General features: G+C 30.7%; 1 protein-coding gene across 2 annotated transcripts in view; it reads right to left on the bottom strand.

Annotated features, from left to right (window-relative positions):
- The window catches only part of LOC137654322 (uncharacterized), a 41583-nt gene that overhangs the window by 17908 nt on the left and 9833 nt on the right, over positions 1-13842 (bottom strand). For both annotated transcript variants that reach the window (XM_068387947.1, XM_068387948.1), the window contains exon 2: positions 2224-3022. In XM_068387947.1, the coding sequence (XP_068244048.1) occupies positions 2224-2861 (638 nt within the window). In that variant the 5' untranslated portion in view covers positions 2862-3022. The remainder of the gene's footprint in view (positions 1-2223; positions 3023-13842) is intronic.

The following is a 13842-nucleotide window of genomic DNA, read 5'->3' as shown; positions in this document are numbered from 1 at the left end:
AATTCTAAGAAAAGACAGTTAGCAAAATATTATGCTATGGTAGAATTCAAATATTTCATGAAAGACTTAATTTTAGACATTTGGTATAAGATGTTGAAAATCGCTAGAAAATATGCACTGGTTTTGAACGGACAGGTCAAAATGGCTTCTTAAGAAGTAAGTAGTTCCGAACGAAATCTCAAAATCGTTGACTCCTGCATTGCAGCGGTTAAGACCACTCTGAAACGGCACGTAATTAATTCAATGGCCATAGGGACAACAATTTCATGGAAATGCTGAGCTTATGAAATAAAGGAGTACTCTGTAAAGCAGAGTTAATGGTTAATTTCATTTTATTTTAAATGTTGATAAAAATAATCCCAACAGGATAAAAATTAGAAAAATATTGGTGAGTATTTTTAGTAAAGAAAATAATCTTTAAAAACTACAATTACCGAAAATTTGCCTTTTTAGTGACGTTGATTGTATGTTTTTGCTAATAATGAAAAATGAATAATTATTTACTTCATTCTAAAACTTTCTTTCGAAAACAAATGGTATCTTTTAAGCCATTATTAGGGACAGCATGACACACATTACGTACACAAAAAACTTCAGCAAATAAAAAATCTAAATGGTTTTGAAGTTTTATATATATATAATGGATAACGCCTCTGTCTTATTTTCGAGTATTCACTGTACTGTAAACCTTTTCAGTATACGAGAAACAAACGTCTTGTTATGGCCTATGAATAGTAGACGCTAATAAATCCAACTGTTATTATTAATGATGTCCTTGTCTAACATATCAAACATGCTTGAGTAGACTTAGCGCTCTACCGTTTGAATACGTTTATATATGGTATTAATTTGATCTTTATATTGGAGTTTTAATAAAAGACTATATGATTAAATGAGGTCATTACACAAACAGATTAAAATCGTTGTCTTGTGAATATCGTTCTAAATAAATATAAATATATATCGTTTTGAATAAATATATTACAGTATAATACATTAAGCTTATACATTAAACATAATAGTAGGTTAAAAAAAAGTGTGCTGTGTCTTTATGGAAGTTCAGAATCTTCATAGATTGTAAGAAGCAACAAGTAGAAAAGGGAACAAATAATACTGGTGAACATATAAATGCTGGTTCAGAGCATCCAATGAAATAAAAGAATAAAGTACCAAGAGAGGCTGAGAAATTGAAAAGAAAATGGGGCTGAAAATGATTGCTTAGCAACTGAGTGAGGACTGAGGACTGTTAGTCGAAATACAACTTCAAGGGGAAAGGGAAGACAATTCAGGAAAATGCAACTGAGCTGTGCAAGCTTCATACATATTGTAAAAATCAACTTCGTTATTATACATTTTAAAGGCCTTAACTATTTTCATTTACAAAGAATATGTTTGAGTGAATAACAGGTCAACTGAACATATTTGTAGCCATCACGTATTTGTAATTTTATAAAGATGTTACATTTCTTAAAGATACAAAATACCTATAATAGCTTACATTTTATTTTCTTGTTTCAAAGTTGAACTATAATAAAACATCCTATACCTGATTACAAAAAGGCATTTGAAGTGAACTCGAAGATATGTTCGTTTTAATATTAAAGAAAATTTAGCATTTTTTTAACTGATTTGTTTTCATGTAGAAATATCAAACCAAAGTGATTTTTTTCTGATTGCATAATTATAGGAAGTGAAAATTAAAAGTCATTCTACAAAACAGGATATTTGTACTAATTGATAAGTAACTAGGTTGCAAAGTTTTCCTCAATAACTTTTTTTAGCTTTAATGAACAGAAATAAGAATGGCATGAAGACAAGTTGTCTAATAAAAATTTGAATATCAGAATAAAAAAGAAAAAAAAAAACGAGTTTAACGTATTTTTATTTATTTCTGTATATTTTGAGTTCAATATCTGACGGCTATGAATGTAGAGAGAAAAAATGAACTTAATTAAATGTTACTTACAATCATTAGTTTGGACAAAAAATACTATGATTGTTTCATTCATCTAAGTCAGATTAAAATAATTTCATCACTACTGAAGAGAGGATCTAAATACTCGAGAATAATTAAATGCTCAAAGTCTTCTAATATACTATTTCTTGGAACATTGTCTTAGACTTTCTGTAAAAGGAGACAACCAGAGAAATTCTAAATAGTTTAAAAAAAGTTCGGAGACTTAGTAAATAGTATCAATCTGAGAAAGGTGAAAGATACCTAACCTGTGTGTTCTGTCTCGTTCCCTTGCATTTGCGTGACATCTTTGCTTGCCTCCAGAGGGCGTGATGGAGTATGTCTCACTGCTGGAGAAGGTGGAAGTCGTCGTTGAAGAGGGCGAAGACGCAGGAGCTGAAGAAGTGATGAAAACTGACGTGCTTGAGGCCGACTGTGACGACATGGGCGGCGCGGGCGGTGGGGGTGGTGGTGATGAACACAATGGGGAACTTGCGAAGGCTGATATGTACGTTGGGGATGAGCCTAAGGACTCAGGAAGGAGTATGTTGGAAGGGACGCAGTTGCTGGTAGACGACGGAGGTGAAGGTGGACACGAGAGGTCCTTCCCGTTGGAGGTGATGGTGTGGTTGATAAACAGGTGGAGTTCGTGGTCCTCCTCTTGCTTGACGTCCACCGACGATAGTCCCAGGATGTCACCGCCGGCTTCCAGATTCTCCATTGGAGTCAGCATGGTCAGAGTTTTAGACGAGGTCATCGTCATGGCTTGATCTGTGAGGTTTTCTGCGCGGCGTCTCTTTGGTAATGGTTGGTGTTGCAAGGTCCTGGTGGTGGACGGACTAGGTGGCGCAGAAACACTGTTGTTATTGCTGTTGCTGTTGTTTGCGTTAGTGACCTTTCTACCCATAGTGTCAACAGTTTAACTAGATATCACGAGCATAAAACACACCATTTATGTTTTTTAACTTTTTAGTAGGTTTTCCATAAAGAAACTGACACTACCTTAGTGTCAATCGTCAAGGAACACTTTCTCTTGCTAAAGGTTACATCACTGTTATTTTCAAAATCCTGTAATGCGAAGAACAAATAAAGTCAATCTATACAGTCTAAGAGAATGAACTAAAAAGTGATACTACATATGAATTATAATTTTGTTCCTCCTCCAAATCTTATTGAGATAAACATCGGAAGACAAGAAGACTCTGCAATAAAGAGGAACCGGGTGAAAGTGCATAACAAAGAAAAAAACTAAGAAAAACATTTTGCCTTCCTCTTTTTTTGTGTGTTTTTAACAAGTGTCGTGGCTCTAGTTACTGATACAGAATGCTAGACATGTGGGCACGACGTTTAATTTCTCCTCTTTTTGTTTTCCTTTTTATTGCGTCGGTTGGCAGTTTGTGTTTCGAGATAACACAACTCTCCATTTATACTCCTTTTCCTGCTACTTTTTATTCTATTGTTGTTTGTTATTAATAGTCGATATAAATTGTGCCTTGACTGACAATGGTCTGTGAATGAAATTAAACCTCTTTTTATATACCTGTTTATATGTCCATACATTAATGTGCACTCACGGATTCCGGTTTGCCAACATTTATAAACAAAGAACAGTTGATATATAACCAGGAGATTAGATCAGCAGCCATACACTAACGTTTTTGTAGGGTTCTGGGGACAATTAAGGGAATGTAGTGCACTTGTAGTTTGTATTCCAATGAGACATGACCTTCGGAGCAACATGAAAATGAGACAACAGTTTTCATGAGGTTTAGTTCTTCATTTATTTTCTTATTGTAGCGTCTCTGCATATCTGCATTGATGATGATCATAGACTTGCTAGAGTATAAAATTTTCCGAAACAACTATTTTTTGGAAGACCCTGTCTGCTTTTGAATATAAATGTAGTAAATAGGCACACACATACACACTCACACACACACATACATATATATATATGTATATATATATATATATATATATATATATATATATATATATATATATATATATATGTGTGTGTGTCTGTGTGTATACAGTATATATATGCACACATTATATATACTTATTTATCTATCTATCTATCTATATATATACTGTATATATATGTATATATATGTATATATATATATATATATATATATATATATATATATATATATATATACACACACAATTATACAGTATATATATGAACATATATATATATATATATATATATATATATATATATATATATATATATATATATATATATATATATATATATATTATATATATGCATTATTAATCATGGTTACCGAGTGGTTGACTATTTTTTTTAATGAAATTGAACAAAAAGAGAATTTAAAAAACATTAGTAACTTTTGAAAAATCGCTGAAACCTCCGAGCAAGAGGAGACGTAGGAGTTACTCATTACTCATATCCGTTTCCCAATACGAAAAGGATCCATTTCACGCTTTCCGGTCTTTTTCAAGTTAAGAAACTTTATATTTTTTTGGTCATCTCTGAGTCTCTATCTATATTTTTATTATGAGTTTGAAATAAAAAAAAAGAAAATCTAGCCATATCTTTCGAATCTCTTGATTCTCTCTTTAATCTTTGAGCTCGAATATAATTATATTTTAATATTTTATATAAGACGGAGTTTTAACCTTACATTGAGTTAAGTTCGCCTCTTACAGAGCTAACCCGAATAAATTCGAAATGTAAACATATTATATATTTATTAAATCTAATAAATAAAAAAAAAAAACAAAGCAAATATAAGATATGAAGAAAATAAATCAAGCGATATAAATTTGTGATAAAGATTCAAATTTATCTATAAGACCCATGCTTCTTGAAACATTAATATCTTAAAATGCTGATAAAATCTCGGAATCCGATAATATGTCATAACTTTTCTCACAAAATTATAAAAATCTAACCATTTTAAAAACTTTACATTAGCAAAATTTATGTTGTATAGTAATAGTGTTACACTCGCTCTACCTGGAAAATGCTTCATGAGGTGTGTGCATTAAGAATCAAAGGGTCAATTTCGTATAACTATCTGCAATCTTACTAAAATTACTTCCGTCCTTTTATCTTTTTGTTCTAACGAATCCTATAGAGAAACAATTGGCTTTATTTGTTTTAATTTATATAATAACGTTAAATATATTATTCTAAATCGTTTGCAATTTTGCTACTTTGAAATTCTTCATGAAGTTTATATAATTTTTAATCAATAGTTTAATGTCCTTTCTTGATTTTTTAATTACATCTTTTCATGTCTAATTGCATTCATAATTCTGACTGTTTACATTCCTTCAATGGTAATTTCATTCATTTAATCCTTATGTGCAACATTTAATTCAAAGTAACTTCATAATTCGATAATTTAATAACACATCATCCAAAGAGATGCTTGCCATACACCCCAATGTCATTTAAGTATTTTCGCAGTCAATTACCCCGGATACAATAACCATCATCAGCATCCCTTGAAATAGCCAGCTATTCTGATGTACACCTACAGATAATTATCCACAAAAACATTTCACGCTTAACATCTGTTTCAAACCTACAATATCTGAAACTAAGTGGAGAATTGAAATGTAAACTACAATCATTAACAAAAAGAGCAGTAAAGGTGATAAAAAATGAAAAAGAATTTATAGAGACAAATGTCTTCATTTCACCTTTAAATGTATTACTCCCTTATTAATCTTTATAGACATTAATTTCACGATTAATAAGGGAGCAATACAATTAGAATAAAACTATGCTTTAAAAGTATTGCATGATATGCCAAAATGAGTTATTTGAATTCCAAACACTAGAAATTAGGTAAATGTAAATGCTATAATTAAGGACAAATCTGGTGTGTTGATGTTGACATAGATCCAATGAAAATAAAGTGAAGTCACGAAAAGTGGTAGAATAACCTGACAGGAAAAGATGGATTAGAAAAATGCTCCAGATTTCTTTATTTACTAAGGCGTTTTGTATTGTCGTTTATAGAAAATGAATTAGAAAGCGTTGTTCTTGAAGCAAGTAAAGATAAATACATTTCAAACACTTATATAGAAATTAAAAAAAAGAAAATTAATTGACCTTAAAGTTGCATTGCTTATAAACTGTTCAGCAATAATCATCATAAGATTAGTAAGAAACTTTTACTGAAAAATAGTGCGACAATGATGTATGTACAACTATATACGATCCCCCAAAATACAATTAGCTATTGAGAAACTTCTTATATTAATGACTGCTTAATTTCCATTGTTATTAGTTACAGAGAATACTGTAAAATACACACGTAAATGTAACACACATATCTATCTATCTATTTATCTATCTATCTATATATACATATATATGTATATTCACTCAAACACACACACACACATATATATGCATGTATATAATATATATATATATATATATATATATATATATATATATATATATATATATATATATACAAACATATATATGCAAGCATGTATATATGTGTATATATATATATCTATCTATCTATCTATCTATATATATATATATATATATATATATATATATATATATATATATATATATGCATGCATGTATATATATATATATATATATATATATATATATATATATATATATATATATATATATATATATACATACATGGCATTTAACGAGATGGTTCTTCCAGTTGTAACTTGTGCATCAGAAACTTGGAGCCTTACTAAATCCTTAGAACATAAGCTATAATTATAGTTACAAATAGAAGACCTATGGAAAGAATAATAATAGGAATAACACTATGATTCAGAAAAAGAGCAACATGGATACGAGAGCAAACTAAAGTAGAGGATATCTTAACAATTGGTGAGAAAAAGAAATGGACGTGGACAGGACATATAATGAACATGACAGATAATTGACGGACATTAAGAATAAAAGAATAGGTTTCAAGAGATTGCAAAAGAAGCAGGAGACGAGAAAATGATGAATTGACGAACTAAGAAAGTTTGCGGGTGTGGACTGCCATAACAAGACCATAAACAGACGCAAGTGGAAGGTCATGTGTGAGGCCTTTGTTCTGCGGCAAATGATCATGATAAACACACACACACACACACACACACACACACACACACGCACACACACACACACACACATATATATATATATATATATATATATATATATATATATATATATATATAAATGTATGTGCATATATATATATATATATATATATATATATATATATATATATATATATATATATATATATATATATATAAGTATATATTAACTATTTCACGTGCACATAGACTAGTATATAATAGGTTAAAAAAGGTTTTGTCATTAAAAAGTAACTTATTGATAAAACCATTAGCAATACAGAATGTTTATCTAAAAATAACATTTCTTCATATCATGAAATAATCCCCAATCGTTTCTCAGTTCAAAAGATAGGAAAAATATCCTGAGGTACGAAAATTAACTACTAACCCAATTTTTAGTAACTATATTCTATCATCGATACCATACATTGTCAACGCTCGCAGACTATTCTGTAATATGGGTTTTCCAGTTTTATGTATGCTACTTTCAGCCTTTTCTATTAATTATCACAACTGTTTCATATCAAACTTTTGATACATGCATCTTCTTCCTTGACTAAACCCACACAGTTCTTCCTCTGGCAAGCGTTTGGTAATCAGTCTTACTGCTCAGTCAAATTCTTTTCGTACACCTTTTTTAGTATGATAAATGATATTATGCATTTATAATTTTTAATTATCGTTTAAAAATAGTATCTTTGTCAAAAAAACATTTCTCTCATTCATCCCTTTGAAACTTTTCCCTCATCCATAGATACCTTCATCCATAGATACCTTACAAACCAGTTTGCCAACCAATCATAATATCACCACTACACAGCAAGTAACAACTTATTTGGAATCCCATTCTTCAACTACTTGTTTGGCTTTCTTTTAACTATAACGGTCATTACTATAAGCATTATCTGCCCTATATAAACATTTTAAAGGCTCGCATCACTCATTTCTGCCTCACTTCAATTCTTCACATTTAACAAATTTTCAAAATAGATACTATATCGACCAAGTATTACATTCACCCCACGCATCATCTATCCATTTATTTATATATTTTCCTCTATGCTTTTTTATTCCCCACAAAGTGATTGTTTACCTTCTCTGTATTTGCCATTGGCTATCTTCTACTTTCTTTGTTTTTGACAAAAATTTTTCCTCATTAATGTTTGCATTTACTCTACTCTTCTTTCGCGAGACTAAACGTCCAACAATATATATTTTCATTGAAATATTTATTTTCTTAAGCTTCTTCCAACCCAGATATACTTATAAACACTCCCTCTGACCTCGTGACAGCATTATGCACTTTCAAATATCAGCAATAAGTGTTCTGTAGTGGTATATGAAACAGGTTTCTACCACCGGCTGTTCTAAGTGAATCCAAACAAAATTGAGTCTGTTCAATATTTGGATGGGTGACCACTAAGTAGAAAATAGACATATGCGCTTAGGTAGCAACACATTTCTTTGGTTATTTTTTCTTTATATTTTATATACCTGTTTATCTTTTTTCTACATGTACTGTATATCGAATTTATAATTCCAATTTGATTATTAAATTTGTCATATATATATTCATTTTTGTGTGCTTGTGTGTACATATGTATCTCCATATTGATATACCTCGATATCTACATCTCTACATATTTCTCCGACTAATTACCATTCTTTTTATGTTCAAGATTTTAGAATATTTTGTCCAATGATTTAACATTATTTGAAGTTCACTGCCACATAGTAATGTGTTATTGTATAGGTTAAAACAACCTATGGGATTTCTTCTGCCAATCTTACTCCTGAAGCCCAGCATTCATTCAAACACACACACGCCACACGCAAAACACTTTTGAATGGTTGTACACCCTTAGTATGGAAATTACCATGACGATGCCCTCCTGTTTTTATGGTATGCAAGTGGTATGGCAGACACAGACACTCACGCCACTTTTCCTTCTTTCTTTCTCTTTCAACCCTAGCTGTGACCTGCAACGGTCGGGTAACCATTAAGTACCTAATTTGATGCTTTGGTGAGCAGATGCAATCTTAATATTTAGAACGCGGTCATCTGTTCCCTTCGTCTGGTCCACGACTCTAATATTTACCTGTACGATTTTGTCTGCGGTACTCTCAACGCCTTCCGGCCCCACATTACGTGCCCGACTTCCCACTGTCTATTTCCGGTGCCGCACGAGCACACACAATCCAAGACCTCAAGAGCTCCTACAGTAGGCAATTGAGCTCTGACTGTACTCGTGGTATTTTTTCCCACGTATATACACGGATGTGGGTATTAATGTAAATCTTCAAATACTTAGTCTAGAGGACGAAACATGTCTTTTGGTAAGGAACTTTGAAAGATTTTGCATAGGCCTAACATGGATGTTTATTATTGTTAGGGAAACCGTGTGTAATTGAATATATATACATATATATATATATATATATATATATATATATATATATATATATATATATATATATATATACACATATGTATATATATACATATATGAATATATATATATATATATATATATATATATATATATATATAGGCTATATATATATATATATATATATATATATATATATAGGCTATATATATATATATATATATATATATATATATATATATATATATATATATATATGTATATATATAAATATATGTTGTATATATATATATATATATATATATATATATATATATATATATATATATATATATATATATTGTATATATACATATAAGAATATATGTATATATATATATATATATATATATATATATATATATATATATTGTATATATATATATATATATATATATATATATATATATATAATGTATATATTAATATCTCGTCAATTACTTTATACTGAATGATCCCTGAGAGCAAAGATTGTTTAATCAGATTTAAATACAAACGGCTGGAATAAGCAGATACACCCAGACCGGTCAGAAAGTTGAAACACGAAAGGTTTCTTTATATTATCATTACTATCATCATCAATATTATTGTAAGAATAATTCAACAAGTGTCCAATTCCTTATAGATGTTGGGATAGCCCCTACAATATACAAAAAAACTGAGACTTATCAGTCATATAACTACCAAGTAGGCTATATACAGTAGATCAGAGCCGAAAATATCAACGCCATATGCATTCTCTCTTTTAAACAAAGCTGATTTAGATTTAATAAATGGAGACATAAGAAGCTTCTTCGATTGTCCATTTTTTTCACAGATTTGTAGCTCAACGCCAAAGGTTGGAAATTAGAGCATTAGATATAGTGATCGGGCAAATGTGCGGTATGGTGCGAAAAAGGTTCTTCCTCCGTGTCCGGCGCCGTCCCGGACAAATGTGCGGGCTGGTGTGATAGAGACGAATACGCGGAGCCATAGCACTGCCAACAAGCTAGCTAGATGTGCCACCAAGAGAGAGAGAGAGAGAGAGAGAGAGAGAGAGAGAGACAGAGAGAGAGAGAGAGAGAGAGCAGTAATCAGGACTCCTCTTGATAAACAGTATGCATTGGAGATTAGTTGGGTAATAGTGACAATTATTCTAAAACCAGTTAAGAAATTAACTTTTGAATATATAAGGCAATTTAGAACAAGAGAGAAATTAAAGCTTTACAGAAAAGTCCATATCTATTTCCGAGAGTTTGCATTGGCAGAAGACCCCTTTTCCTCTAAAATAAGAAAAAAAAGGTTTAACCAAAAAGAAATGTTGATCGAGTGTCAGATTATAAGCTGGGAGGTGCCGCGCCAAGAGGGATCAGCTTGCTAAACATCGGCCTAGGAGGCAGAGACCACCTGTTGGGACGCTGACAACCTGCGACGGTATATCGTCTGGTTTGGGAAGTTTTGACGCTGAGGTGCCAGACGGACACATCTCCCGTTCCCTTCAACATCAGCTGTAAATCTAAGGTTCCGAGGATTCATGAGAAAGATTTCTAAGCGATTATGGGGTACAGTGAGTTTATTTCCTACTCGCCTAAAATATTTCCCGAAATCTTACTCCCCATTTTGTTTTTCTTGGCTGGTGGTAGCTGACAGTCAGGTTGAAAATTTCGTTAATTAATATATTAGATATTCAAGGGCTTAAGTATGATTTTCTATTTATTTTATTATTATTATTATTATTTTTTTTTTTTTTTTGAAGTAGACGGCACACATCCTTGAACCATACTGCAGAATTTAATTTCTAAGAGAAAAACAATATATGATGTTAACAAGGAATAAAAGTTCGAATTTTATATACTGACTAGATATAAGACTACTTAATCGAATGGTAAAATAGCCTAAGAAAACTTGAATAAACTGTATATGAAAGTGGAGAGGTATTTGAAATATCTCTGTTGATTCACACAATATGTCAAACCCTTTATTTATCCAATCCCTCAGTCTTAAAACATTTCGCGTCTTCGTGATTGATGAATTATCATGATCGAATCTAGCAGATATTCCTTAATGGTTTTGTGATCACTGAGAAAGAATTTGATGACGCATCTTAATAACTTTGATTTACGGAACTTATTTTTTAAAATAAACTAAATAGTGCGGGATTATTTCTGATATTTGAATGCATGAATGTTTTAAAATCATAAACCTAGTAAATATCTGGACTTTCTTATACCTTATATACGAAGCATATTTCAATTGAATTGAAAATCAAATTTAGGCCTTAAGCCAAGCACTGGGGCATCAAAGGCAATTTAGCGCTATATAATGCAAATTAACCAACCATATCCATACTCTCACATTTGGTATCATTTTAATTTATAAAACCAATCACAAAACTTTCATACAATAATATCTAAATGCAAAATAAGGAGGGATTAAAAGGATTAAAAAAATAATTCAATGAAATTATTTAAAGCTCATGATATAAATCAATACTCTGTATAATTATTTTCAAGTTCAGGGTATTGCAATTCCCCCCCCCCCCCCATTATATCTGTTAAAGGTTTATACGGGAGTAAATGTGGTTTGCTCTGAAGATTAAAAACAGGACAATCGCCTAAAATATGTTTAATATCTATTGTATCTTGTCATTCAATTATTTAACTGCTATGCCGTTATTCAAGAGCAAGTGTGCCAATCTTCTAAACCAGTTTCTGACAACTGCATATAATTTTTTGGTAGATCAACTAAGTATAGCTATACTTATTAATGTTGTTTTTATTTCTTATTCGAAGATCATGTATGGATAACTAATTTAATGATTTAATAAATTTTATTACTGTTTGATTAGAAAAGAGCAAAATGTTGGTTGACCTGTAGTAAAATTAGCTATTTGGGATTAACCGTCTTCTAATTATGACCTTTTATGTTCATTGGAAAGGTCATTCTTTTCTAAATGTAATTTAAAGATTTCCTTTTAGTGATGAAAATGATTAGTCATTAATATCATTAACTTTGTTTATTGATATCGCTTTGTTATTTTATCTAAGACAGTTCAGATAACATTTTTTAGCGGTACCTATAATTCTCTTTAGATAGGAGTGTTAAACAAAATTTACGATTACCACTACAAAAAAAAAAAAAATCTAATTACTCAACGTCGTAGGAAAAATCAGTATGATTTTGGTGTGTATTCTGTGATAGTTATATTAAAAAATATATTACAAAATTGATTTAATGCATCATTTTGAAATAATATACTAACAGAATTTGACAGAAATGAGATATATACCTTAAAATCTTTCTAAAAACTCGTTGGAAATGGATTATATCTCAATTTCATGTGAAGAAAAGCTTAGCTACAACCCTAGTTGGAGAAGCAAGATGCTTTAAGCCCAAGGGCTCCAAAAAGGAAAAATAGCCCAGTGAGGAAAGGAAATAAGGAAATAAATAAACGATATGAGAAATGATTAACAATTGATAAAATGTTTTAAGAATAGTAACAACATCAAAACAAATATTTTCATATATAAACTATAAAAAGAATTATGTCAGCCTGATCACATAAAAACATTTGCTGCAAGTTTGAACTTTTGAAGTTCACGATGGAAGTATTGATGGTATGGCATAAAAGCGTTAAGTGAAAGATATGAGGTTTATATGAAATCTATTTCTATAGTAAATGAAATGTTGATTTAAAGAATTAGGAGAAAACACAGGAAGTTATAAAATAAATGTTTAATGAATGTTTCCAGTGGTATCTGTATGAGATTATAAATTTTCAATACTTTGGTGAGGGGAAATCAAAGGGGAAATGGTTTTAAGGGTACTAGAGGAAATCCATTAACAAAGGAGAATCAATTTGCAAACTGATTGAATCATCTACTTCTATATGCAGTATATTGATAATGAAAAGTTAGTGGAACCGTGAATATTGAATAATTTAAGTATTATATTCATGAAAATACTCGAGACTGGATTTGTAGCAGAAGGTCCTTAAGCTTTACTCATTAGATTTTGTTATTTAGGTTTAATTGAAAGTCCTGAAGAGTGTATGGCGTGATTTATTCATTTTATACAAAATAGAGTGCAAATCCTACTCTGTGCCAAGAGAAAGAATATCTATAGAGTGACACTGCTGACTGAAAGAAAGACTGGAGGAGAACCGTATGTTTTAACTGAGAATATGCCTCTTATTAACAGTTTTAAGTGGGGGGCATCAGAGTAATAAGGAAAGTAGGAGTGCGTCATTTATAGATCTTGAATGGGTATGCACATGGTAGCTATGCGTTTTTTTTCCAGATAACAGGATATGTGGAATGAAAGTTAGTTTTTTAAGAAAAGTTTTGCAATCCAATTAAAGCCTGCAAAATA

The sequence above is a fragment of the Palaemon carinicauda genome, chromosome 15 (assembly GCF_036898095.1).
Source record: "Palaemon carinicauda isolate YSFRI2023 chromosome 15, ASM3689809v2, whole genome shotgun sequence".
NCBI lineage: Eukaryota > Metazoa > Arthropoda > Malacostraca > Decapoda > Palaemonidae > Palaemon > Palaemon carinicauda.
This window is presented reverse-complemented; position numbering and strand designations above follow the sequence as displayed.